The following is a 27,982-nucleotide window of genomic DNA, read 5'->3' as shown; positions in this document are numbered from 1 at the left end:
CCCTCCCGAGTGCTTCCGGAGCCAGCCGAGCTCCGCCCCTGGCCCCGCCCCTTCTCTCGCCGCCCCGCCCCCGCCCGGCACCCGTAGTCGGGGCGGAGGGCGCGCGCAGGCGCGGCCGGAGGTCGCGGCAAGATGGCGGGAGCGTCGGCCGTGCGCATCAGCATCGAGTCGGCGTGCGAGAAGCAGGTGCAGGAGGTGGGGCTGGATGGCAGCGAGACCTACCTGCAGCCGCTCTCCATGTCCCAGAACCTGGCCCGCCTGGCGCAGCGCATCGACTTCAGCCAGGGCTCCGGTTCCGAGGAGGACGAGCCGGGTTCGGCGGGCCGCGCCTGGGCCGAGCCGGGCGAGGCGGAGGATGAGGAAGGTGAGGGGCGGCTGGGCCCCGAGCCCGGGCCCTCTGGCTGCGGGGCTGCCCGGCCTGCAGCCCCACGGGCGCCTGGGCCTGGCGAACCCTCCTCCGGGGGTTCCCGCGATTGGCCGTGGATCAGGCCGGGATGTTCATGACCGCCTGAATCACAGTGGTAAAATGGGAAAGAGGAGATCCAGATATTATACAGTTATGTTGTATCTCGGGCCGTTGTGACTTTTTAGCAGGGCCTGTTGCAATAGGACAAAGGATGATGGTTTTAAACTAAAGGAGGGGAGATTCAGGCCGGACATGAGAAGGAAATTTTTTACACTGAGGGTGGTGAAACCCTGGCCCAGGTTGCCCAGAGAGGTGGTGGATGCCCCATCCCTGGAGACATTCCAGGCCAGGCTGGACGGGGCTCTGAGCAACCTGATCTGGTGAAGATGTCCCTGCTCATGGCAGGGGGTTGGACTAGATGAGCTTTGAAGGTCCCTTCCAACCCAAACTGTTCTGTTATCCCTCTGTGGCTTGAAAATAATCTTTGTACCATTACTTCTTACAATATTTTTTTTTTCCGTTCTTTTGTCCTGTTTTTAGGGTTGGTGAAGTTTCAGCCATCCCTCTGGCCTTGGGATTCAGTGAGGAACAACTTAAGAAGCGCCTTGACTGAGATGTGTGTTTTGTATGATGTTCTTAGCATTGTGAAGGATAAAAAGTTCATGACTCTAGACCCAGTTATGCAGGATCCCCTTCCTCCAAAACAGGTACATTATACCTAGCTGTATATTTTGTATGGCTTGATACTGAAGATTTTATTTCACTGCATTTTTTTCATGTGTGATACATACATGATTTAGTAAAATGTTCCTTGTGATGTGCTGGTACAGTGCTTTATGGGTTGAGGTGAGGCTGATTCCAAAGGCCTCTTTGCTTGAGCTGTAAGTCAAAATGCTACTTGTGGCTATATAATGCTGGTGTGAAAGTAATTCTAAATAAGTTACTGAACATCCAGCAAAAGTTATCAGTCACTGTCAATTAGATTCCACTAATAATATTTTTTTTTGAGAATTAAGATACAACTATCTTTCCTCTTTTTATTTTTGTTACTAGAATCCTCAGTTTCTACAGTTGATTTCAAAAAAGAAGTCATTAGCTGGAGCAGCTCAAATTCTCTTGAAAGGTGCAGAAAGATTATCCAAATCAGTTGCGGAAAACCAGGAAAATAAGCGACAAAGAGACTTCAACTCTGAACTGCTAAGACTGAGACAACACTGGAAGCTGAGAAAAGTAGGAGACAAAATTCTTGGCGATCTGAGCTATAGAAGTGCAGGTAAACAGTAGGGTCTTGTTTTTCTCAAGAGTGGGTATTAATATTTTATGATTTTTTTATGTAACTGGAGGAACAGATGGAATAGCTCTAATAATAAATAATATAACATAATAAAAAGTCATTGTAATTATGAGACAGGATTATAAAAGGAGGAAGCCTTTTTTATTATCAGGAAAAATATCATGCTAATCCTCAACCTTGAAAGTGATTTTAAAGGCTAACTGTGGGATTCTAGTAAGATTGCTTTACGCAAACAATTCTGCATTGACAATGGAATTGATCAGTTGACATGTAGAGCTTGTAAATCTTTGGCTCTTATCTACATTTGGCCTGTAAAGCCTTTTAAAAAGATTGAGGAGTATGTTGCATTTTCCTCTGAGCAAAGATCATCAAATCATAGAACATCTCAAGCTGGAAGGGACTCATGAGGATCATTGTTTTTAATTCCCTGCTCCTCAGAGGACTACCTAAAACTAAAGTGCATGACTACAGAGCGTTGTCGAAGGTCAGTTTATTCTACCTGTTATTCCTACACTTGTGAGAGATGATGCTGAGAATTTGCATCATTTCACAGATTACAGCAAGAGAGGATAACCAGCCCAGAGTTCTAGAGCCAGTTATGGAGTGAAAGATTGAACACACGATCTCACAAAACTTAAGATGTAGATACAAAGCAGGCATTTAAACTGGTTTTGTTGTGCTCCTGTTGTCATCATTGAAGTGGGGGAAGGACAAATTTAGGGTTATTCGTCTTGTGCTGATGAAGAAACTGTAGTTGTAGGCCAGGATATGTCTCTTTAGATGATTTATCCTAAACTAGATGAACAGTGCCACAGATGTAAGAAGGATGCACTAGGACAGATGTGGGCATCTGCTTTTATCCGTCCCACCTGAATGACTGGCTGTATAGTTGTATTTTACAGACAGAACATTGTCATAGTTTTAAGACTGTAAACCAAACATCATTAGCATTCCTTTAACTCAGTAGGGATGTTGCACCTTAAGCTACTTGCTTGCAAAACTGGGCAGTTAACTTTTTCTTGTTTTAACCAAATACCTTTTTCTTTTTCCTTCCCTGCATCTACTGACACCATTTAGAAACACTGTTGGTGTTCTCCCATAGTTGTTCAATACCACTTGTTAACTTACACATCACACACTGCAGGACTGAGATATTGATGTGCTGAAATGAGCTTTCTAATTTACCTGTTTTTTAAGAAGTCATTAAGAAATTTGAGTCAATCGCAACTATGGAGGTTTGGAGACTTAGAAATACATATTCTTGCAAAACAGAGGTATAGGCTTCATTGTTTGCAGAAGATGGTTTATGTACAGTACGTGTATCTTTGTTCTTCCTGTCTTAGGCTCCCTTTTTCTTCATCACGGCACATTTGAGGTGATAAAGAACACAGACATTGACCTGGATAAAAAGATACCTGAGGATTACTGTCCTTTGGATGTTCAAATTCCAAGTGATTTGGAGGGATCAGCCTATATCAAGGTTTGCCAGAGTAACTTTAATAATATAGCGTGGGTTTTGTTGTGGTATTAGTATGCTTGCAACAAGGAACAAACATCAAATAACATTCTCTTTTGCTTAGGTTTCTATTCAGAAACAAGCTCCAGACATTGGTGACCTTGGGACAGTCAATCTCTTTAAAAGACCCATGCCAAAATCGAAACCAGGTATAGCTAGCTATATGTTGTTTTTTTGAGCACGTTCTTAAGAAATGGGTTTGCATGTGAAAATTTTAGTATATAGCTTGAAAGAAGAGTGAACAAGAATATTCTTATTTAAACTGAAATTTTCTGTTTAGAGGCTGCATGTGCTTTGGAAACAGGATACTTTCAAAGCACACTCCTTCAGGTTTTCATATGTGTTTAATCAGTTTCTGAAACAGAGTTACTAGGATTGTATTTTAAGTATTCTCACGCACCTTTTGTTAGTCGCTAAAAGTTTGCACATAACTGAAAGCAAACCAAAGTATTGTGTTTCAGCCAGTTGCATCCCATGAGTTCAGCTGAACTGAATGACTGTTCGCTCTTCATTTTGCCCAAAATGCATCATTTGTTTCCATGGCTCATATGTTTTCTCTGGATCTGAAACTCTGCTGTCAGTATGTACCTTAATTACCAACAGCTCACCTGGCAGACACTATATTGATTCATTTGATATGTGCCAGTATGTGAAGCTGTAAACCTTTGGGATTAAAAATTCATCCTTTACGCTTTAGGATTAAAAAGAACTGACGGGATTTTATTTCATGGTAGTCTGTGACACAGATGCTTGCTCTGTCTTGAACATAGACAAGATGTTGTTCTATGTAGATGTTTCATATGGTATTCAGGGTACAGTGTAGAGCTCGTATGCTTACTCAGACTATAATCTTCCAAGAATTTTGGACCTATAAATCCTGTGAAAGCACATACATGAATTTAACATTACTTGGTGGTTCATTGTTGTCACCGTTTATTGCAAGGCAACAATAAAGTGTGGCAGATGCTCTCTGTTAGCCTCCCCCTCCCCACTAAGGAAAGGGGAAAAGAGGAAAAGGGAGAGAGACTTGCAAGTTGGAAAGCTAAAAAAACCCACTTTAATAATATACAAAATATACAAATATGATCTACAAAATATACAAAACCAATGTGGAATTTCCCAGAGTAGCAAGTCACCTGCAGGGCAGCCACCAGGAAGTCCTGGACTGGACTCCACAGTAGACAGGAACTGGTTTTATGGATGCATGGACTGGAACCAGGGTTAGGATTGCAGGCAGGAGAACAGACACCAGCCGTCGATGAAGAGAGCGAGGCCCTTGTGATGTCCCGGCTTTTAAACTGCATATGACATGTATGGCATGGAATACTTCGCTGGTCAATTTGGGTCACCTGTTCTGTCCACCCCTCCCTGCAAGTATGACCCCCTCACTTATGGGACATAAGAGGTCTGTCAGCGACCTTGGCTGCTATAGCAATTAAAGATAAACCTGGGCCTCTTCTGCACACCATTCCTACCGTTAGCTCAGTAAAACTGCAAACATTGGGCATTGTCAGCTCCAGGGGTGAACACTGTCTGAAAAACATGCAGCCAACTTCAGAAAAATGCAGTTACTTAAAAGAACCTAGCTGAAAGGAAAATTCACTAACAGAGAATTGGTCTTGTTTTAACCAAAACTAGAACATTTGTAGAGTGAGTTTAATAAAGCTTGAAGTATCAATGAAAGTAAATTGTGACTGAAGCGGCAGAGGTTCAAGAGCGGAGTTCACAAAAGGCCTGGGAGTACAATAGGCAGTTCCAGAAGGGAGCAGCAGTTCACAATTTATATATATGTAAAATCTAAGTAAAATGCATTAGTGTTATCTTAAAGTGCTTGCTTAACTGGGATAAAATTCTGAAAAAACTCTATTTGGATAGAAGATACTGATTACCTTATCTTAGCAATTACTCATAGCTACTGTACTGTATCTGGGATCTGAACAAAAAGGTAGCTTCTCTTTACTTTTTCCTCTTGCAAATGTTGATTTATATTTTCAGGTTCTCCACACTGGCAGACAAAGTTGGAGACTGCACAGAATGTTCTTTTATGTAAAGAAATTTTTGCCCAGCTGTCACGAGAGGCCGTTCAAATTAAATCGCAAATTCCTCACATTGTTGTGAAAAATCAGATAATCTCCCAGCCTTTCCCAGGTAGGAAACTTGTTAAGACTTCTTAACCTATGACTGTTTCTTAAACATGAACTGAGATTGATTGATGTGACTTTTTTTTAAGGCTATGTTCTTAAAAACAAACAAACACTCTTGTTTTTCAAAGGTTTTGAAAACCAGAGTTTCCCAGAATTTGAATTTTGCTTGCTAATTATAGAAACATTCAACTACACTTTAGTTTCTAATTTACTCATACTTTATTGTGTGGATTTGGGATTGTTTTTCTTTGTGATTGTGTTTTTTGTCAGTAGCACCTAAAGCTGTCAACTGTAATGCCATATACACATTGCAGTTTGGAGCTGTGCATAAGTCATTGCTTCTGGTTTGCAAGCAGGTGAAATTTAAGGCTTGAGTTACTGGGTTTTCAGAAGAATGGGGGCCAGTAATCTTCAGTGAGGGTAATTAAATGGCATGAAGGAGGCTCAGAATCAGCTGGTGAATCCTCCGTTCTTACCGGGGTACACAACTGATTACACCATGTGAAAAATATGTTTCTGAATTGCTTAAAATTTATATGATGGTAAATCATTCTTTCTTTGGGAAAGGAATGGGGTCCTGGGAAGTCTTCTTTTTGCATGGGAATGAGTCACAGAAATTGGTGTGAAATGCGCCTAGTGAGTTAATAGTTGGCCTGTCAACACTTCAATGAGTACAAGTCTTACTTGCCTTTGGTGCTGTGCTCTCCAACATCATTCTTTGTTTTTTCGCTGGTACGGGGAATGCTGGTTGTAAAACTACTAGCTATAAAACGTGAAGAAACGCTCTTCTCAGTAGCCTTCTTGAAAATTGTCAGTGTTCTCATTTTGTTTGTAATCTGCTTCATACAGGTTTGCAGTTGTCTATTTCTCTGTGTCACTCTTCCAATGACAAAAAATCACAGAAGTCTGCTTCTGAAAAACAGAATCCAGAGGATCATCTCTATGTCCTGGAACATAATTTGCATCAACTTATCAGAGAGGTAATGCATTTACAGTCAAATACTGAAGAGTTTTTGGGCTTTTGTTCAGGCTTCCACAGTGTGCAGCACTGTTGTACCAGCCGAGTGCCACCAGAGGCCAGCTGCGCTCTGTCCGTGTGCATAAGGCAACCTGCCGTGGGGTTGTAACTTGTATAGGTGGTTGGAGAATTCCAGTTAATGCTTTCGTGGAGCACTAGTTCTACATTTAACTTCAGGCCCAACTGCTCACATCAGAAAAGCCGGGCAAGGTTTTTCCACCACAGCTCATCAGTCTGCCTTTTTCCTTTGCGTCTAATTAGTGCTAGTCAAATACTTTAAGTGAGCATCTGTTCAGACTGTATCCCATAAAGAAAGTACAATCAATTACCAGAGTAACTTCATTTCTTTGGACATCCGGTTCTCTGCTTCAGTGCTTTAGATTCTCATATACTCAGGCAGAAGGACCTGGAGTAGAAGGCTGAGGTTGCATCTGTTCAGGAAAGGAGCACAATTTTACGTATCTAAACAATTGTGAAACCATGTTCGAGGGACTGTTTATCTCCGTAGAGCAGGCGTGTCAAACTCATGTTCACCGGGGGCCGCATCGGCCTCGCGGTTGCCTTCAAAGGGCGGAATGTAATTTTAGGACTGTATAAATGTAGGAGTAGTTACAGTCCTAAAATTACATTCCGCCCTTTGAAGGCAACCGCGAGGCCGATGCGGCCCCCGGTGAACATGAGTTTGACACACCTGCCTTAGAGCATGGCTCTGCAACTCATGCAGTCGTGTGGAATAGTCCAGTGTCTTAAACACTGAAATAGGTTTCATGAAGCTTTGGCTCAGTGCTCAGCTCTGTTGTGAATTTCCTTTCTTGACTTTGAACAGGTTGGTAAATCTTTTTTTCTCTCAAATGCTTCCTTTATTTCTGTTTGACCGTTCTGTCTCCAGAGATGTATACAAGGCAGACTTATTAGTAGGAACTACTGCCATACTACTAATTTTTTGTTAGCTAGCACCTTTTTTAAAAAATCACTTTCCATGAGGTTTGCAAGAACTCCATAAACAGAGGAGCCAAAGTATGAGTGTAAAGCTGGCTTTAAAGTGCTGTCAAGTTTATAAAGTAAAAAAGTTGAACTTTTTGCAAGTATGTACACTCAAAAAACCTGATGTGAAGCAGCATATTGTAGTATACGTATTATTTCTTGAAAAAACATTATTTGGCCACTTCCTTGTATAACATTTGTTGTTTGTCGCAGTGTCACAAGCAAACCCTGAGCTCAACAGTGATGCCGCATCCAGCTAGTGCCCCTTTTGGCCATAAGAGAATGAGACTTGCAGGACCCCAGGCTTTTGATAAAAATGATATCAGTTCTTTACAGTCAAATGAAGGACTTCTGGAAAAGATAATAAAGCAGGCAAAACATATCTTTTTGAGGCGCAGGTAGGTCACAAGCTATTCTTATTAAAGTTACAATAAAATGTACTATTATGTAGAATACAATTGATCTATTTTCAGTGTTCTTAAAACTAGCTACTTCTTCCTTCACTGTTAAAATAGTCTTTATTTTTAAGTACTAAGAAGCAACAACATATGAAACATGAGCAAACAACACTCAGGTAGTAAAAAAAAAAAAAAAAAACCCACAAAAAAACCCACAACAGATTCTTTGAGATCTCTGTGACAGTTACAACACAGACTGCTGATAATTGTCCTTACTTTTCTTAAATGGCATAAATCTTTTTTACTATTCTTTGCTGTGCAGTAGCTGATATCGAGTAATACCACTTCAATACCACTGCAGAATGTATGTGAGATGTACAGAGTAAGCAAGTGTGCTTCATTAGCACCAGGATGATGCTGAAATAGAACCTCGATCCACACTGTTCCATTGATTTGTGTGTGTGCGCGACACACACACACAAAAACCAAACAAAAAACACAACCACAAACAAACAAAAAAACCCCCACAAAGTAATAACCTACTAATTTCCTTTAAACAAGATAGCAGCACAAACTGTCTAGATTATTGTGCATGGAATATGTCTTTGTCTTCTAGAACTGCTCGAACCATTGACAGTCTAGCAAGTCGTATTGAGGATCCTCAGATTCAGGCTCACTGGTCAAATATAAATGATGTTTATGAATCCAGTGTCAAAGTTCTAATAACTTCTCAAGGATATGAACAAATATGCAAGTAAGTATGAAAATGCATGCATCTTCCTAGTCATAGAAGCGTGCAGCAATGGCAGAGTGCGTTCAGGTTTTGTTTTACAGGTTTAGGTACTCTTCAGACAGACAAGTAGGAGCCCATTATTTGTGTGCGAGTGTTTCTTTTTCTGAGTTGTTGGGGGAACAGCCACCCTAAGAAAACTCTTCCCCCACTTTACATTTTAATGAAGAAACTTAGTAAGTAGTTAACTATCACAGTTTTCTTTCAAATAAGGAATTGAAGCTGAAAGTGGCTGTTTCAGGGGAGATGTAGTTTGGATAGAGATACTTTATATTCAGTTATCGTTGTATATGCTGGATTCTGAACTTCCAGTCTGGTCACGGAGAGCTAGTGCGCAGTCCTAGCTTGGTTGCATAGGTACTGAAATGTGGGACTCATATAATTCACACTATTAGTTATGCACCTTGTCATCAAAATAAGAGATTTCATGTTCCAGAAACGAATGTCCACGTGCTGACCAGCAGTGGATTGTCAACTGCATTGACTGTGGATGACCCAGTTGTTTTTTCCATTTTGAGCAGTCCTCTCTGGCTGTGTCACTGGTGCGATTTGCAGTCTCAGTTCCAGAGCTCATGGGGCATGGTTTAATGCTAGAGTTCGTTAGGTGATAGTTGGACTTGATGATCCTGAGGGTGTCTTCCAACTGAAATGATTTTATGAGTCTATTGTGTGATTCTATGTGCTCCTCAGGTCTTGACTGCAGGATAGAACAGGCCCTGAGCACACACCATTTCCCCCGCACCTCTGGAAGGACACTTGGGCACAGTGGCAGGCAGGGAGCTGTGAGATGCCTCAGTGGGCTCCTTGACCTGAAGAAGCAGTGGCCCAGGTCTGGGAACATGTCACAGAGCATGTCCCCTGCAGTGTGGGGGGAGCCGTTGCGCTGAGTGATGAAATGGAAATGTTTGGAATTGCTGTCGTATTCCATAGGCTTTGCACCATTGTTATCTTAGAGTTCTTGCCAATGAATGGGAGGGATTCTGTGTACTTAGTTTCCTGTTTTCTTAAGAGTTGTAATGCATTTTGAATAAATATGCATCTTGTCTTCAAAGATCCATTCAACTACAACTGAACATCGGAGTTGAACAGATCAGGGTTGTGCACAGAGATGGAAGAGTTATTACATTGTCCCATCAAGAGCAAGAACTGCAGGATTTCCTTTTATCTCAGGTAGCCTCATATACATTATTGTTCCCTTTCTTTTAGTGTTTGGGAAACAGAAGTTGGAATCTCACCTTTATCTGTGTAGAAAATGTGAGAAAACTTTAAATGCAGATACTGAAAATAGGAAGGTAGATGACTGAATTTTTCAGCATGTTTGTATGATGACTTTAGCAACTGTCAGTTGCCATTTTTTTGCTAAGGTCAGCAGTAGTAATATTTTCCCTCCCCCTTAAAATACATTTCTTTATGGTAATCATTATGGGAGTACTAAGATTTTTGTTTACTTCAGAACAAGTCAGTGAGAGTCATAGCAGACAGTAGGGTATTCAATGTATGAAACTTACTGCAGCCAAGTCCTGTCTAGAGTAGAGATCTTAATGAGCCCACAATTGCTGCCGTTTCAACATTGTCCTGTTAATGTTCACTTTGCATCAGCTGTTACTAAATCAGCTGATATTTGAATGAACTGTATTTTCTTAATTGCTTAGAGCAAGGCGCTGGTTTTAGTCAGAAGTGACAGTCTCCCTACTAAGCATTATAAATAGTCAAAATACACATCTTTAATAGCAGTGGTTGGCCTGTTGCAATTACACGGAACTCCACGACACAGAAAACAAGTTGAAGCAGATTCTGCTGAGAGTATCTCTTTTTGGTGAAATGTTTTCAGACTTGTTCACAGAGAACTTCTGAACAGTGCCAGATACTTCCTTGTTACAAGTTTGTGATACAGAAAAACATTAGCATTTAAACTTTTAAGCAGTTAAAGCTCTGTGCTTACATGTGAGCATTAATGGAGATGATCATGCATCTGAGAACCTCAACTTTTTTCTGAGTTTGCTATGATAATACTCTCACAGATTTTATATATTTTACAGCAGAAGTGTTATTTCCGTTCAGATAAAGGATTATTTCAAAATCCCATTCGTATCGCTTGAATTAGTTCTTGAGACCTGAATAATCTAACTGCATAGTTTGCTTAATACAGTGGTCTTCTCTGTGTGCAAAGGAACTAGTCTAAATTCAAATAACACAAAGCTCTACTAGCACTTATGTAGCATATATGTTTTATTAAAAAAAGTTCCTCTGAAACTAGAGAATTTAAAAGACAAAGTCAGTTTTATAAATGACTGCTGTATAGCAGAAGAAAAAAAGCTTGGTAAAACCAGTAAGCAGGTTTTTTTCTGTGGTGTGCAAATACTGAAGAGAAGATGAATCGCTGTTTGTTTTTTCAGATGTCACAGCACCAAGTACATGCAGTTCAGCAGCTTGCGAAGGTTATGGGATGGCATGTGCTGAGTTTCAGTAATCATGTTGGCCTGGGGCCGGTGGAGAGTATTGGCAATGCTTCAGCAATAACTGTGGCATCTCCAAATGGAGACTACGCCATTTCAGGTAGTGTTTTCTATTGTGAATGTATGGAAAACCTTAACATTCTTAAGCAAATTTTACAGACTTTCTAAGTCTCTTTCTGAGATTGTTTCTAGAATATTTTGCCCAAAATTGAAATTATTCTATAAAAGTCTAGAGACTATCTCTTCGTGTATGGAATTGACAGCTAAATAGAAGCAATACTTACCTGCCCAGTAAGCCACTTCATATAAACCTGATTTAATTTACATAGGCTTGAAAATACTAGAATTAGCGTAGGAAAAACAGATTACAGAAACCATCAAGATCCTGAGAGAAGGGCACAAGGAAAACAACAGGATCACAACTCTGAACTTAATGAGAACAGAGTTTGGTCTCTCCAGGGACCTTCCTGGAAGAATCCTATGGGATACCATCCCATGGGATGGAGAGACCTGAATAATCTGAATAGGTCCAAGAGAGCTGGTTGGTTTGTTTTGTTTTGTTTTGTTTTTACCCAAAAACCTCTTTCAAGCTCAAGAATAGTGATTTCTATATGCAGGAAGTTGTGCGAAAGTGACCGAAGGTCTGTGTGGATGAACAGGGATCTCATGACTAAACTCGTGACAGGAAGCTGCAACAGATAATAAGCATGATCAGTTGACCTGGGAAGATAGAGATTCTGTCCAAGCATGCACTGATGGGGATAGGAAAGCTAAAACCTGTCTTGTTTAATCTGGTGAGGGATATACAGGGCAACAAGAAGAGCTTCAACAGATATGTCAGCAGCAAAAGGAAGACTTAGGGGGCAAATGCGGGCCTGCCTTTAAATGGGGAGAGGACCTGGTGGCACAGGACATGGAGAAGGTCAAGGTACTTGGTGCCTTCTTTGCTTTGGTCTTAAGACTGGCGTTCAGGAATCCCAGGTCCCTGAGACCCAGGGGAAATTTCGGCACAAAGACGATTTACCCTCTGGAGCAGAGGATCGAGTTGGAGCACCTTTGAACAGACTAAGCATACACAAATTCACAGGACCAGGTGGGATGTATCCAGGAGTGCTGAGGGAGGTGATTGATGTCATTGTAAGGCCACTCTTGATCACCTTTGAAAGGTCATGGTGATCAGGAAGGATTCCTGAGGACTGGAAGAAGGCAGATATCACATCCTGTCTTCAAGAAGGAGAATCTGGGGAACTACAGTCTGGTCAGCCTCATTGCAATTACTGGGAAGATGAAGCCAAAAACCAGTCCCAGAAACAATTTCCAAACATACTAAGGAGAAGAAGGTGATGGGGAATAGTCAGCATCAATTTATGAAGGAGAAATTATGTTCCTTCAGCCTGATAGTTCTCTCTTTGTAGAACACTAGCTTGGTAGGTGAGGGGAAGGCTAAGTGTTATCTCCCTAACTGCTTATTTAAAAAAAACAAACACACACCACCACCACCCAGCATCAAAACACAAAAACCTATCCAAGCCAGTAGAACACCACCACGCCTCCACCAATCTTGCAGAATTTTGTGATTAAAAGCAACAACTACCCTGAGTGACTTTATTCCTGTCTATTTGAGAGAAATCCATTAGAAACAATATCTTTTTGATCATGTTTTTCAAGATACTGGTGGGGAATACATCCAAGGGAAGAATCAGGAAAAAAAAAAACCTTTGCCCTTCCTGGCATCACTAGAGAAACTCCTGATGTGCAAGGGTGTGGGGTTTTTTTGTCAAATGTTTCTCTCATTTGCTTTAAGCAAGAACATGCCATGCTAAGGCAGCAAAATAACAAAGAAATGGGAGATGAGAGACAGAAAATTCAAAGAGAAAAAGCTTTTTTTTTTTTTAAAAAAAGATAATTTCCCTTGTTTGCTTTCAGCATGTTTGGAATTGAGTAGGAGTAATGTATATAGCATACATAAGGAAGGATATTTAATATGAGGAGTTCCTACAGTGTAAAAATGCTCATAAACATCTCTGTTCATCGCAGTACGTAATGGTCCGGAAAGCGGCAGCAAAGTTATGGTTCAGTTTCCACGGAGTCAGTGCAAGGATCTTCCCAAAGGCGATGTACTGCAAGACAACAAGTGGAATCACCTTCGAGGGCCGTTCAAGGAAGTGCAGTGGAATAAAATGGAAGGACGTAACTTTGTGTACAAAATGGAACTCCTCATGGCCGCCCTAACTCCCTGCTAATAATCCATCAGCCTTTCCGTGGGGCCTTTGACCTATCACTGCGCTGCAAATGATCGTCCCCTGTGCAGCAAAGGGAAATGGAACCTATGAGGCAGTATAAGAAAGCAAAACCAAATTTATTTCCTGTACAGATATGTCACTTGTAGTGTTTGTAATAAAACTTTTTCAATGACATATAAATTACAACTTTTTGGAAAAGTTACTTTCAGCTATATCTTTGCAGATTGTTCTATCCAGAGTAACATAGCTGAGTAAGTAATGTACTTTTCTAAAATTAAATTCAGTAGTCCTTTGCTACATGAAAGGTGTCTGCTCAGAGTCATTCCTTTTCCCCTCGTGCTCCTACTTTTTCTCAATGGATCTTTGCAAGTCTTTCTGAAAGACGAAAATGATTAGAATTGACTTGTGCTATTGATACGCCTTTTGGCGGCTTATGCCCCAGGGAATGGCTATTCCTGTGGGAGCTGATGGACTTGTTTGATGAGAAGTGGGACAGAGGAGAAGCAGAGCTCCCTTGTCAAGAATTAAGGCTAAACAAAACTTAAAAATCAAGGAACAGACTTCACTGCATGACATTCTTGACCTGGAGTTTGTACATTGATGTGGCTTCTGGGTGACTCATTTCTTTTTGAGAGATATATTTACTTAGCTATTTGTTTAAGTTGAGAGTGTTACCATGTCACAGCTTGTGGCAAACATCTTTCCCCTCTGATGGCTATAGATGATCCTCTGTGGTATCAGTTACTTTGCTTGTGTTTTCTGTCCTTGTTGTGTGCAAACATGGAGAGGAAAGGGTCTTACTCTGCTTGTAAAATTCTGACAATTTGAGTTTGTGGGTGACTTGTGTAAATTAATGTCTGGATAGAAGCAGGTAACTTAACGCAGTAGATCTTGGATCTCCACACTTATGCTGTTGTTCTTTTCTCTTTTTTTTTTTTTCTTTTTTTCCCCCACCCTGCACTGTCACTGATTATCATCTAGGGAAAAAAATAATATCCTCCTGAAGATCAGCTCTTTTGAGTACTTCTAAGGTAAAAAGTGTCATGCTTTTTGCCTTTTTTTTGGTTGCAATCGTAGCCTTCTTGAAGCTTCTAGAAAGGTGTTGCATAAAGCTTTTCTTTTGTTTGATGATTAATTGCTAAAGCAATTTTTGAAACCTGTCTGTATGAACTGGTTCAGACTCCTGTCCATATTTTGTGTTATGAGGCGTGCGTATATATCTGTAAGAACTTCTTGCACATAGAACATATTTGAATTGAACATCATACTTGTACGGTGACAGTTGTTATTCTGCTGAATTGTTGAGCAATAAAGAGTAGTTGTAGGAAATATATATTAAGCAACTGCTTGTGGCAAGCTGCTCCTCGGTGTGTATCCAAAGCAGCTATTGTACTTCTGTTGGTATTTGCCAGCGCAGAACATCTTGTTATTACAGTTCCTTGAAGTACTTGCTTCTGTGCAACTGAACTATGGGACAGAAAGAGTTTTCCTTTCAGGTTCTGATGAGTTACCTGAGACGACAACTGAAAATGAAGAAATACTAGTTGAAAATAGGCTCTTGATCTTCTTAAAAGACGGGTGAATTGTATGCACCGCCTGTTGCTTGGCCAGCAGGCTGTGTAGGTTGGCAGCAGAGAGGGGTTTGTTCCTTGTTCAGCCAACAGCCTGATCCACCTGTTTGTGCCTCCGATTGTATGAGGCTGTTTTGACTCTTGGCAACGCAACAAATCTTCGCTTAGTAATAATTAGCAGATGAAACTTAAATGTGTCTTTACGCTTCACTGTTCTCAACCTCAGTTGACAGGTTTGCATGTAGTGATGTCCTTTTTGTCAAACAAGCTCTTTGTTAGCAAGTCATAGGGTCACTGTGGAGCTGTTAGGATCTCAGAGTTGCAAGATTTGTCCCCTACTGAATAGAAACAAGGGATGCAAGAGGATGTCTCTGGTGTTGCAGAAGTGCAAGTGCTGCACATGAGCAGTGAAGACATTTCTCAAGACTTCCAGGCCAAGCTGCAAAACAAACAAACGAAACACAAACAAACAAAGATTAGGGACCTGGAGAGTTTGTCTTTTAGTGTTGAATACACAGGGATTCCTAATTTTAATGGAAACCAGACAAATGAGGCTTCTAACAGGGGGACCATCTTGAAATCCTTGGTAGTGCATCTTTGAACATGAAATGAAGACACTAGGGGATGATTAAGACCTTTACAATTGATTGCCAAAGCAATCTTGTGAACTTGTACGTCTCTTTAATTAGTTTAAATGCAAAATACCTTTATCCCTTTGATCGCTTGGAATGCTCTCCATATTAAATTTGCTGCTGTTCTGCATAGAGTTCACAACTGGAGTAAGAATAGCTATTAGTTGCTAAACTTCAACAGCTTGCTGTAAGACTTTATATACTTCATGTACCTCCAGTGTCGTAAGAAACTGCTACAGACAGCTTAGCCTCACATTCAGTGTATCAAATATTATTGACATTAATCATTAATTATAATCATTACTGTTCATAAATAGTAAATATATAATCACATATTATTAATATTATTGACAAGCATCAGTTTAATAAAATGTGAATATTTTGCAAGTGATCCTACTTATGTAGAGTGAGCATGTTAAATTCTGCGTAAAATTTGTAAGGAACCGTCTACAAGGAAACTGTACATAGGCTAACTGTACTGTATGTCCTCACTGAATATTATTTGAATCCCCGTCATTCTTCTAGGATATTACTACCTAAGAGCAAGGTTGGCACCAGCATCAGCACCTGAGCATGGGTGCCTGAACTTGCTGAGCAAGGCAGAACTGTGTGAGCTGGGAACCTCTTAGTGCTGTCACAGTGCATCTTAAATTTAAGAATTTTAAGTGGTCATTTCCTACTTCCATCTCAGCCTTCAAATATTGCCGTCTAAAAGTGTAAGTAGTCTCCACAATTGCAGCAATATGTTCAAATATCACTGATGCCTCTATCCATTTCTTGGCTTTGGCAGTCACAGCATTCAAGTCAATGTTAGCAGATAATAATATATATAAGCTGCACTTTTCGCTTTCTAAATAAGTCTGGCAGAGCACCTGCTATATACTCAGCTCAGCGTAATGAGTAACGTCACATTCAAGTTCTAAGATACAGAGATTGAAAAAAACTCTGGAATGGTAAACAGGAAAAATATAGATGTTGTATTATTAATATCTGTTGTATTAATATGTTTTCCATATGCTAGATAGATACTTTATAAAGTACTTCAAGTTTCGTGATTAAAACAGATGCACTTATGACTTCTGTGTTGTCAAAGCTTAGCAGACCCAAAGATACCGAAGACTGGTAATATATACTTAAGTTGAGGAATTAGAACAAAGTGTTACTTTGCCAAGATGAGTGGGATTTTTTTTTTTTTTTAGTTTCTCACCTTATTTGGTCTGTTCTCCTAGATGAAGGAAGGAGCAACCAGCTGAATCTGGGACCCGAATTTACGAGTAGGTGAGGCTGTTTGTAATACAAATGGCCAGTTAAATCCGGGGGTGACTTTTTAAAGGGATTGTGTACAGGCTGCTTTGGGAAAAGCCTGTTTTGCACCTACCTGCGTTGTTATGCACTTGGTAAGAAATTCTCTGTTTTTCCAAATCTAACCCATAGCACCTGAGCATCATAGTCCCTGGCCAGGGGCAAAGCTCTGTCAGCCTGAACTGTAAGACGCTTTTGCAAAAAAGTGAGCTGAAGTGTGAGAGAGGCAGTAGCAGCAGGTGGGCTCAGTCCGCAGACACAGACTGGGCCGTGGTCTCTTACATTTTCAAAGTTCATTTCACGCTGCAGAATTCTTCTGATTACAAAATCAAAACAGGATAATTTGAAGCTCTGTCAGTTTGGTGCTTTCTCACTCACAAAAGCAAATGTTTTTCCACCCAGCAGATCTGCAGGTGGAAAGCGTTAAGTGCAATATGCAGATTCAAGAAAACATTAGTTCGATCACTTCATGTTTTCTTGCAACACAGGAAAGCAAAGGTGGTTCCTCAACAAGAGCAATTTCAGGACTGTATTTGTAAATACTGAATTTCTAAGTAATGCTGTTTTAGCTTTTCTTCCCAGATAGACTATTTGTCAGTGGCCTAAGTTTGCAAAGGACTTGACATCTTTCACAGTGAAACTGTTCAGTATTTTACCACCCCACTGGTGTGATGTGTCAGTATTTTATCTGACCCCTCTAATCATTATAGGCGACGCCCTCTTCAGGGCCTGTGCATGGTTCCTTGTTTAACAACCTTCTCTAGTAATGTCATAAGATGTGTCTTAATACCCCGGGGCAGCGTAAACAATTGGAAATGCAAGTGGTGGAACTTTGACCAGCTCGGCGTTGTTTCAAAGTCAGTTTTGTCTCATGAAGAATTACAGTTCGTCTTCAGGGCTTCAGGAAATGCCTTACACCCCAAAGTAGCAGCATAGGCGCAATAAACAGGATTCAATCCTTGCAATTAATTTTTTAATGTAATACTGTAATTAGACATTACATTTATTATGTTGAAGGATGCTAATGGCAGCTCTGTCTGTAATAGGAGACTTGCTGTAGCCAATATACAGGTGTCCTTCAAGACCATGATAATTTCCTTCATGGGTTGATCTTAGAGGGTTGGTTGGTTTTTTTTAAGTGTGGTAGAGGCTGTAGATTTTATTAATTAGCCACAAAAATGTGTTCGTGCTCAGCATGAAAGCATACTCTTTTTTGACCTTGGCTAGCAGAGCCAAAAACTTCACAGGTCAAAACAGCTGCATCAGACACTGCTGATTTAATGTCTATTAGGTTGCAAGTCAGGATATTTCTCCAGTAGTCACAAACATTTTACCTTTTAGGTTTCTTCCCGCTTTCTTTGCCAATACTTTTTCCTGAGGTAGAATTGTTATTTTTGTTATGAGACAGTCCTTGGCTAACACTCAGTGGTTTCCAATTCAATCTCTTCTGTTGTACTTGCTGCAAATAAAAGGATTTTATTATTGATTGGCAAATGGATTGGAAGGCCAGCATTCCAAAATTAACAATGCTGTCTTAATAGCTGAGACATTTTGAACTTTTTAATATTAGCTCAAGCCTACTCATCTACAGTTAGGTTTTAAATACATATTTTCAAAATATTTAACTGCAGAAAGAGTCCCTCACAATCTTTAAAGTGACACTGGTTTCTTCCAGTACAAGACTAAAGGCACTATGAAAACGAAAGTCCACAGGGCCTGTTCTTATACTTCTCTTTGTGGCTTCTGAAAGGAGGGCTCTTCTAAAGTGGAACTGGGGGAGAAGTTAGGTCTTTGCTTTGGATCATGTTCTGCGAGATGACAAAGCAAGTCTCCAGAACTGTGGTTTTCCTGAACTCTGCCAAATAACTGTATTTAATTTGGCTCTGCAGGAAGATTGGCTTTAACTGGAGGAAGAAGAGGCTTTATCCAAAGCAAAGCCTGTATATTCTGGCGTGATAGGGAAATTTTCAGTAGCTACGGAAGTTTGTGAGCGGTGTGTGCACCGTGAAAACAGCAGCAGCACTTAAAGCGGTAGGTGAGCGGCAGAAAGGAAAAGACAGCTCAAGCCAAATTAATCCCATACCAGCTTTTGCAGAGTTGACACAAAGTCTGGGCCATGAGGCTTAGGATTCTTGAGTGTCTGTGTTGGTCTAGTCAAATACTGATACTTAGGGTGCTTGTTGTAGTGTAGCACGTAAGCAGTGCTTATTAGAGAAGAAATACAGACCTTTTACCTACCAGACAAGAAGCCACCAGTGGATCTGCCCTTACAAAGAAGGGAGGTAAATGCCTGATATGTTTTGAAGTGGTAAAAGAAACCTCCCGTCCCAAGGATGTGCCCAGACCTTGAGCCCAGACCTGCAGTGTGGGACCTTGTCTTGCTGCCTGGGCTCACTATCCCTGGCTGTGGCTTGGAAACTGCTTCTCTAATATGTGAACGTTCCCTTTGGTGCAGCCCTTGTGCTCCCTTGTTCTTCTCATGCCTGATGCATTTGGCGTGTTTTAGGAGTCTGGTTTTGATATTAGTCAGTGTTTGTTGGAGTCCGCAACTGGATCAAACATGAGGACAGATGAAAGGGGGTTTGAGAGGAGAAGGAGGGGTGCGGTCCTCTGTGAAATGAGGTGGGGACCACTCCCAAGGGCCATTTGAGTATTCTCCCTAAGTTTTGCAGTTAGCAATGTTGGGAAGTGTTTTGCAGTTTCTGATGTAAAATGTATAAGGTAGATGTCCTGTGGATTGTTCTGCAACTCAATACTTATTATTCTGTTGCCTCAGCTAGTAAAGAGTTGAACAGGGTAACTGAACTTAGCCCTTCCAGTCTTGTTTCTCAGTGTCCCTGCTTAGCACCTTAATGGCCCAAATCACAAGTGAATTTTACGCTCAAAATTCAGACTTGAAAACCCTATACCTTGACTGCATTCTTAGCAAGATACCTGTTAGTTTGTGTGTTGTCTTTTTCTGAAATAGATGCAGAGATTTATTACACAGCCACATGAAGCAGATCAAAATGGCAGATACTGCAGCGAGAAATGCAAAGAGAACTGCTACAAAATGTAAATCTTCATAGATGATCTCTGCAGGGAGGACAGAAAAAAATAATATTATAAAATTGATTATGAGCAGATTAATGTTTAAAGACAAGGTAAAGCCAAGAACTCTCATCTAGTTTGTACCATAAACGTTGACTATGATGGTGCCGTAAGTGTTGGTTCCATGCTCCTCTGTTACAGTGATAAAATAGTAGCCGGCATCTCTCATGCCCACGTTCAGAAGCTGTATAGAGCCATTTTCAAAAGTGGTCACTCTGTCCTTGTAGTCTGTGGATATGTTGATATAATTCCCACTTTTCCACTCAACAATTTTGGTGGTGCCCCAGCTGGACACATGCTTCCACTCAATGGTGGCGACGCCTCTGCAAGAGTATTCAACTGAGAGGAGGATGTTTTGTGCCACCGTTGCATTGATGTTGGGTTGTGGGACAACTAATGTTACTCCTCCGGGAGCTGAAAGACAAAGGAGGGTGATGAGTGTGGAGGTGATGCTGAACCAACCGTCCTGGGCAGGATGGGACCTCTGGGGCATGATTCATCCTACCCGTCACAGTGGTCTGATTTAGGAGAGGATGGATTATGCTCTGCAGTTTCTCTTTCCTTCTGCTGACCATAACAGGAATATACATACTTAAATTAAAGAGTAAATACACATTTTTAATCAGCGATAGGCAGAAGAAACACTGCCACCATACAAGACAACTAATTATATGTCTTTCTGCATTTTAATACCCATGAGGACAGACTTTGGACAAATCTTTTGGAGGAAGGGAGTGTAACATTTTCTGAAAACTCTGAGCAATGCTTTTGTATTCATCAGTAACTGGCTTTCCTTTAAAATCCTGTATTTAAGTGGAAAGTTTAATCACTACGGCCAAGGTAACCTACTAAATTAATTACCATCTCCCAAAAGCAAGAACTGTAGAAGGCTTAAGTATGTGAAAACTTGGCAGGGACTTTATAATATTTTCAGGATGTGTAATCAATGTTTGAGACAACAGCTTCGTAAAGGCAGCAGGTTATGTGCCAGTGCAGACAAACTGCATGTAATCAAAGGTGCCCAGTGTCACGCAAAGTCAGGGACTTCACGTCCAGGAAAAAATGCACAGGAAAGAATATTTAATTCTCACCCGGTTCCCACTGATGTGATTACGGAGTTGTTCATAACACTGTGAAACTGTACTGACCATGTAGTTTAATGTGTAACTGTAATAATTTCTGCATGAAGATTTGGATAAACACCAAACATCCAAGTTTCAATTGGCTTGGGTTTTTTTTTAAAATAATTAGTGGCATGTTTGCGACACTTGGCTAGAGACTGAAATCCTGTTATCTACCTGCAAAAATCAAACCAGGCAAAAAGGCAGATAAAGCACAGAGTAAGCCTCACCGGTGAATGCTTTTTCCTGGTTTGGCTTGGAGCAGCTCATCCGCTCTCCTCTCGTACTGTGCGAACAGCCTGAATGCAATAGCAGAACTGAAAAAATAATGCTGAGCTGCACATGTCTCTTAACACAGCAGGGAGGGAGGATGAGAGCCTCGGCTACACTGCAGGAGCACAAAGCTGGAGCCCGGGTATGCGCCGGGAGGTTCTGTAGAGACTTCAGGGAAAAGAATGGTTTAAAAAAGGCAGAGAAAAAGTCTCCAAGGGAAAAAAAAATCTTTTAAAAAAACCTTATTAGAAAATAAGAAACCCACCCTGGCCAGCAAAACCTCAGAGCAACCACAAATGGGGAGAGATGGGTAAATGAATTATAAGCAAACTTCACCCTATTTGCGATCTGTAGCAGAATTCAGAAACTGTGCTGGTCAAGGCAAGGCTGGGAAGCTTGAGAAGCCAGTGTGATTCCCAGGTCCTCACCTATGGGACCAGCACAGGAGAAAGCCCCAGCCCCTATCTGTTTGTTAACCAGATGGGATCTCGGCTTTTTCCCAGATAAGACCCCTGGGATCCTCATTCCATTGGTATCTTGTGATGCTCGTGTTGCCGGGTCCACTGGCAGGGACATGACGCTTTCTGGGCAGCCCGGCGCATCCTCAGCTACGCTGTGCTCTGCCCTTCAGCCTGCGTGCGGGAGAGACTAACCAGGGCTGTGAAATGGGGGTTTGTGCCAGCTGGAGAAGCAGAACAGACGCGAACCTCTGATAATCGCTGCAAATTGTTCTAATTGTTTTCTGCTCCATGTTTATTTAAAGGCCTTTTGCTCTGCTTCTGACTAGACAGGAACTGAGTGTCTCACCACAATGACCCTTTTATGTTTTGATAAGGGTATGGCTTTTTTTTTTAAGATACGATTGCTAAGTAAATGTAAAAAAACTAATAATACTTCTATTAAATTATTTGCAAATGTGTTATGTCCCTGTCCAGCACACAAAGCCAAAAAAGGCAATGCAATAACCATTCAAAAATATTTTTAATACAGAGTCTGCCCAGATCACCTGAAGCGGTCTAATCTAAACAGAGCTGCATGAGCCTTGAGAGCAAACATTACAGCACACTGAGCAAGGCCATCATGCACTGCTGATTGCAAAACCAGACCCTTCACACCCAGTACAACATGCAGAGGAGGGTACTTGTGCTGCTCAAAGTGCAGCGAGTTTGCTGTCCCTGGCACGCTGCTGCTGCACTCCGAAGTATTCACCTGGCCGAGAGTCAAAGCTGCTGCAGCAACACAGCCGGGCCTGCAGCGTGCTGGGCAATGGGTGGAAAAGGGCTGGCGGTGAGGAGCCTCCGAGCGGGAGTTCTAAAATGGGGGGGACAGCTCCAGATTGGAGCTCTAACACTCGGGGGACAGTTCCTTCACTCTTCAGTGTCCTGCCGGTGTGTCACCTGGGCGATGAAGGAGACAGCCTGATGTGTCAAAACGAAACGCGCCGGTGGCACTGCCACCCCAATTCCCAGGCATGGGGGGCTGCAGCCTGCTCTGGCTGTCACTTGCAGAGGACTGGCCGGCTCTCGTGTGCTGCCCTGTCCCCACTCACACCCGTGGGGTGCTGGGTTAAAATCCACCTTCCCTTAAGTATTTTTCAGTACTTAAAAGGGGATGGTAAGAAAGATGGGGACAGACTTTTTAGCAGGGCCTGTTACAACAGGACAAGGGGTAATGGTTTTAAACGGAAGCAAAGGAGATTCAGGCTAGACATGAGGAAGAAATTTTTTGCAATGAGGGCGGTAAAGTACTCAAACAGGTTTGCCAGAGAGGTGGTGGATGCCCCATCCCTGGAGACATCCCAGGCCAGGCTGGACGGGGCTCTGAGCAACCTGAGCTGGGTGAAGATGTCCCTGCTCATGGCAGGGGGGTGGGACTAGATGAGCTTTGAAAGTCCCTTCCAACCCAAGCTGTTCTACGATTCTGTGATTCCCTCTTCGCCGCCGCGCTTCCCAAGCGTGAGCTGAAGCCCTTTGGGCTGGTTAAAAGGAATTCATTTCCTCCCATGCCTTGTCCCCGCCGCCACTGGTGCAGCCGCGGGGAGGCGGCTGCTCGGGGCTGTCCCCGCCGGGAGCGGCTGGGGGTTCGCGCCCCCGCGGCCGCAGCTCCCCGGCCGGGCTGCAGCCCCGGGCTGGCCCCGCTCAGCTCCCCCGCTTCCTCAAACCTTCCCCGACCGTCCGCAGCCTGCGGAGAGCAGCGCTGCCTGCCCCAGCGCCCCTTATGTCCCGTCCCCCGCCCCTCCCGCAGCCCTCCGGGCTCAGGCCGGGTCAGGCAGGGCTCTCGCCGCTTGCCGGGGGTAGCGCGGCGAGGAAGAGGAGGAGGGAAGAGCCGGAGGAGGAAGCGGAGGGGAGAAAGGGCCGGAGTCGCACACTTACTCTGCAGAGCCCACCCGGCGGCCAGGCAGAGGGTGACGGTCCCCACCACGACGCCCCGTCCGCGGCAGCCCTGGAGCGGTCTCATCAGAGAGAAGCCGGTGCCCCAGGGCTTGCATTTAAGCGGCTGGGCCGGCCGGCGCGGCCCGACCCCGGGGGCTGCCCGCCCCGGGCCTCTTCCTCGCTCCTCTCCCTCCTCTTCCTCGCTCCTCTCCCTCCTCTTCCTCACCCTCCTGCCGCGGCGCCGGTCGCTGCTCCCCCCGGCGCCCGCCGCAGCGGCCCCCGGGCTCTCCCCCGCCACACACCCCGCGATCCTCCGATGCGGACTGAGGATGCAATTGGCTGAGGAAGGGAAAGCGCTGCCCGGCCGGCTGCCATCGCCCCAGCCAGGAAATGTGCGCTAATGGGCGGCCGGGGGGGCCGCAGCCCTGCCCGCTGCGCCGCTTCCCAGCGGCGGGGGGAGCCGTGCCCAGGGCTGGGGACGCTCCATCGAGGGTGCTTTGTGTGTGTGTGTGTGTATGATTGCTAAGGAAACACCCATCTGCAAGGGAAATTTCCCATCGGGGTGTTAAAAAGAACTTTGTCGCTCCGAGGAGCCTGGTGATGGCTGCGGGTGAGACGGTGGGGCTGGGCAGCGGCATCTCTGTGTCCCCAGGGTCATCTCAGATGACCACGCTGGAAAACGAGCCTGGTTCCCATCTCACCGTACCCAGCACAAGCACTGTGTGTTCCTCTCTTCTTTCCACCGTCTTCCAGAGGAGGTCCCTAGAAATGCTTGTCCTTCTTTTGGACAGCGTGAGTTAGAGGGAAATGCGATTAGAAACCATCTAAGTGCCCCAGTCCTGAAAATTCATCCTCACTCAGGAGCGGATGGTACAGCAGCCATATGCACCCCCAGGGTGGGGAAAGAGTTAAACACCAGGCTGGCCCTTCTGCAGATCTTCCATCTCCTTCTTCCTCTTGTTTCCTCAAATTTTCTTTAGTAGGACATGGATAAAAGAGAGACACCTCAGTCTGCTGGTCAGCACAGGCTTCTCGGGGTGGACGGGAGGGATGGCTCGGGTCTGGCAGAGCCCTCTGCGCTGGGCAGCCACATCTCCCACTGCACTGTGTGGACTAGTGCAGGTTTCCCTAGGTACTGGTTGTCTGCGAGGGTGACAAGTGAGTCCTGTGAGGGCCTGGGTGGCTGAAGCACAGCCCTGGGCAGGGGACCGAGCAGGACTGGGGCTGGGCTTGCTCAGGGCTCAGCTGTGGGGGTCCTGCTGCCCCTGGGGCTTTCCAACGAGTGTGGTGCAGCCAAGTGAAAGCCTCCATGTGACATTAGGGTTTCCTACCTGCACACCTCAGAGGGCACTTCTAGGATTTAGGTCAGGCTTTGGCAATAGGGTGCAATCTGCATGGACTCCAGGGCACATCTTTTATTCAGGGTGCAAGAAAATCTCCAGCTTCCCTGACTTCTGGTGCATCTCTTGAAGCTTCAGCAATGGGAATCAGATGAAGGGACAGGGGGTGAGAAGTCAGTGAGGACACACTGCCCAAATATTTGATCTCACGTAGGTTTTGCAGCCTGCCATGGTGCTGGGAGTGCCTGAAAATGTGTTTGTACTTCATCCACAGAGGCAGCCTACGAAGTGCTTCCCCTCCACCCCATCTGCCTGAGCTGCGCTTTGCCAAATCACCTCTGCTGCGTCAGACCAACATCGTGCCTGGGTGTCCCTGCTGGAAATGAGATTACAGGAGAAAGCAGCAGAGCCCTTCCCCTGGGAAAGATCCCCACTGGCAAAGCTTCTTCCTGATCCTATTGCTTCATGGCAGTTTTATTCCTGAAGACACTAAAGAAGGTCTCGTGGTAATGTGACTTTATGTCATTTTCCTTTTTCATTCATTTCAACCTTCATTTAAATTATTTTTGAGCTCTTGGCCCAGCGATCTGTTTTGGCAGCACAACACATAGGGTATATGCTCATATAAAATGAATTGAACTTTGAGTAATTTAAAATGTGTCACACTGGTTGTATTAATGTAATCCACCCTCTTGGAAAGGCAGATGATAGTCATGAAGTTGAAATCCACATCTGGAGCTTTTCCCAAATATTGGGATTTTGGGCTTTGCAGCACAGGTCAAATGTTGAGCCCTGGGATAAGAAATGAATTTTTGTTTTCAGCATCAATAATTAACAAAAAAGAGCTTTCAGATTCCTTCTTTTTAGAAGGAAAATTATAAAATGTCTAGAGGTTGGGTTTTCTTAGTATAAACTGCACCTCAGGAAATACAGTGACACATATGACAAAATGTCCAGTATTAAGAAAGTATTTAACCAAATTTTTATAAATGCTATTTATCTGAAAGCCATCTGGTTCCTCTCTCCCCGAGAGCCCATTGCAAGCCACACTTTCTCCCCCTGTGCTGCAAACATCCCCTTTGCAAGGGAGGAGATTTCTCTCAGGCGGAAATGCAGCTGGGTGTGGAACGGCAGCAATGGGGAGCACTTTGGGCAGGGTGGGAGCCCGTGGCAGCACAGCGGAGGGCAGGGGGGACTTTTGGGGCAGGTTCCCTACTAACAGCCTGTGGAGGGGCATGGCCATGGTGAGCAGCACCGTAGGGGGTGGTGTTGGGAACCATGGGGTGCAGCCCCATCAACCAGTGACTGCAGTGTGAATCACTTGACCTCAAGGAGTACCAATAATAGCTGTATTATTGATTAGCAGCCAACACATCACCAAATTTCCCCTTGATGCTTGGCCCTTCTGAGTCACTGCCTGTCTCCCAGCACCCCAAGTGCAATAGGGGCTGAGCCTCAAGAGATCTCTGCTGCTGTTGGGATGAAATTCGAAGAGGATGCTGCGGACAAGCCGGTGGTGGGTCCTGTGCAGGGGTGCAAGGCTTCAGCGTGGAGCTGGTTCTGCCGGGTGGGAGCAAAGGAGTGCGCCTTGCCCGGCTCTGCTGCATGGTGCTGGTTTGGTAGCTACCTCACAGTCCATTTACAGGAAAACCAGACGGGAGTGTTAATCCTGAGATTACTTACCTTGGCATATTCATGATGTATTTTCCTAACAAGGCTTTTTATTGGAATCCTGTCCAACCACATTCAGATTAAGCTGATGATATGCCGTTCTGGGTTATAGACCTTTCATCCATTAATGCTGCTCTTCTGGTTTTATTTTTCTCTGTTTGTCAAACAGCAATTCTAGGAAACATAAATGTATCAAGCAATATAGTACAGGCTGTAAGAAATTAGTTTTTCCTTGTTTAGTTACAAAGTGCCCTTAAACTAGCAGGCTCTGAGAACGATTTACAAGATTTGTAAAAGATTTTGTTCACAGTCCCTAGACTATAGACATCTGCAGATTTTTATTGCTACATGATCAGTATTTTAAATTACCCTTCGCCTTCCCTTTGCTTATTTCCATTATTTTAAGGGATTTTTTCCCTTCCTTCTCTTTGCTATCTGAGAGTCTCTCAAGTTTGCCTGGAAGGCCTGATTTATCTTTCTGGTGTCATTAATAATGGAACAAAATCACATTAACAATTGCAGCAACAGCCAGATAGAAGCCAGAAAGCTCCTTTTGCTCTCTAATATGCTGCATGACTCTGAAATGCTTCATACAGAGGGTTTGCCTTTTTTTTTTTTTTCCCCTTCACCTTTACCATTGATGTCTTTTTGGACTCAGCAAAATGCTTGACCTTGTCTTTTGCTGAAGAAAAGATAAAAACCACCAGAGTTAAAAATTCACAGAGATTCCAGACCTGCATTAGCATTTTAGAGATATTTTCATCCTGCGAGAAACCATGGGAGAAAATTCAGAAAATAAATGTTATCAGGGGCTGTAGGGCTTTGCATCTGCAGGGTCAGAGGGCTGGGAGCTGCTCACTGCTGCCTTGGGATGCTTTTGGTCGATGCACAGAGCTGGCAAACAGCTGGCAGAGAGCAGGAAAGAGCTGCAGGCTTCTGAACCAGCAACAGAAATGTACACCAGGCACAGGGAGACAAGAAAAATAGGAGACATCCTGCTGGACCTTCCTCTTTCACATGGAGTTGGTGGTCCAGAGTTACTTTATTCTGGTCTTCTGGAAGTGAAAAGAACATTCGTTGGGAGGTCTCTGTGTGTAAAAACATTCCTCCCGTCCATATAAGATGAAAAAAAGTATTTTTCAGTATCTGAAGCAGAACCTGGCCAAATCTGCACTTTCTTTGTCGGTGGTTTCTTTTTGACTTTTTTTTTTTGTTTTTTTTTTGGCAGAAGCACAGTACAAAAAGCCCTTCTCTTACCCCAAATCAATCAATAGCTATGAGAGACCATGGGCAGTCCCAGTCTGTCAGCATTCCTCCACTTTTTAAGCAACCTAGATGGCCTTAGTCTCCTTGTGGTTTTG

General features: G+C 43.4%; 2 protein-coding genes across 2 annotated transcripts; one reads left to right on the top strand and one right to left on the bottom strand.

Moving 5' to 3' along the window:
- The first annotated feature begins 120 nt into the window (after positions 1-120).
- MED17 (mediator complex subunit 17) lies at positions 121-13,429 on the top strand. The gene is made up of 12 exons (XM_065658725.1): positions 121-364; positions 947-1,113; positions 1,460-1,679; positions 3,044-3,180; positions 3,281-3,365; positions 5,212-5,364; positions 6,210-6,340; positions 7,576-7,760; positions 8,377-8,514; positions 9,603-9,720; positions 10,947-11,106; positions 13,044-13,429. The coding sequence occupies exons 1-12, from the start codon at positions 133-135 to the stop codon at positions 13,247-13,249; spliced, it is 1,932 nt and encodes a 643-aa protein (XP_065514797.1). The 5' UTR covers positions 121-132; the 3' UTR covers positions 13,250-13,429.
- Positions 13,430-18,104: 4,675 nt separating this feature from the next.
- VSTM5 (V-set and transmembrane domain containing 5) lies at positions 18,105-23,712 on the bottom strand. Its single transcript, XM_065654099.1, has 4 exons — positions 23,611-23,712; positions 19,929-20,258; positions 19,689-19,829; positions 18,105-18,213 (listed from the first exon to the last, which is right to left on the bottom strand). Exons 1-4 carry the CDS (start codon positions 23,693-23,695, stop codon positions 18,170-18,172), a joined length of 600 nt encoding a protein of 199 aa, XP_065510171.1. The 5' UTR covers positions 23,696-23,712; the 3' UTR covers positions 18,105-18,169.
- Positions 23,713-27,982: the final 4,270 nt, after the last annotated feature.

This window comes from Caloenas nicobarica, chromosome 1, assembly GCF_036013445.1.
Source record: "Caloenas nicobarica isolate bCalNic1 chromosome 1, bCalNic1.hap1, whole genome shotgun sequence".
In the NCBI taxonomy this organism is placed as follows: Eukaryota; Metazoa; Chordata; class Aves; order Columbiformes; family Columbidae; genus Caloenas; species Caloenas nicobarica.
The sequence above is the reverse complement of the archived record's forward strand: the minus strand, read 5'-3'. Positions and strand labels throughout refer to the sequence as shown.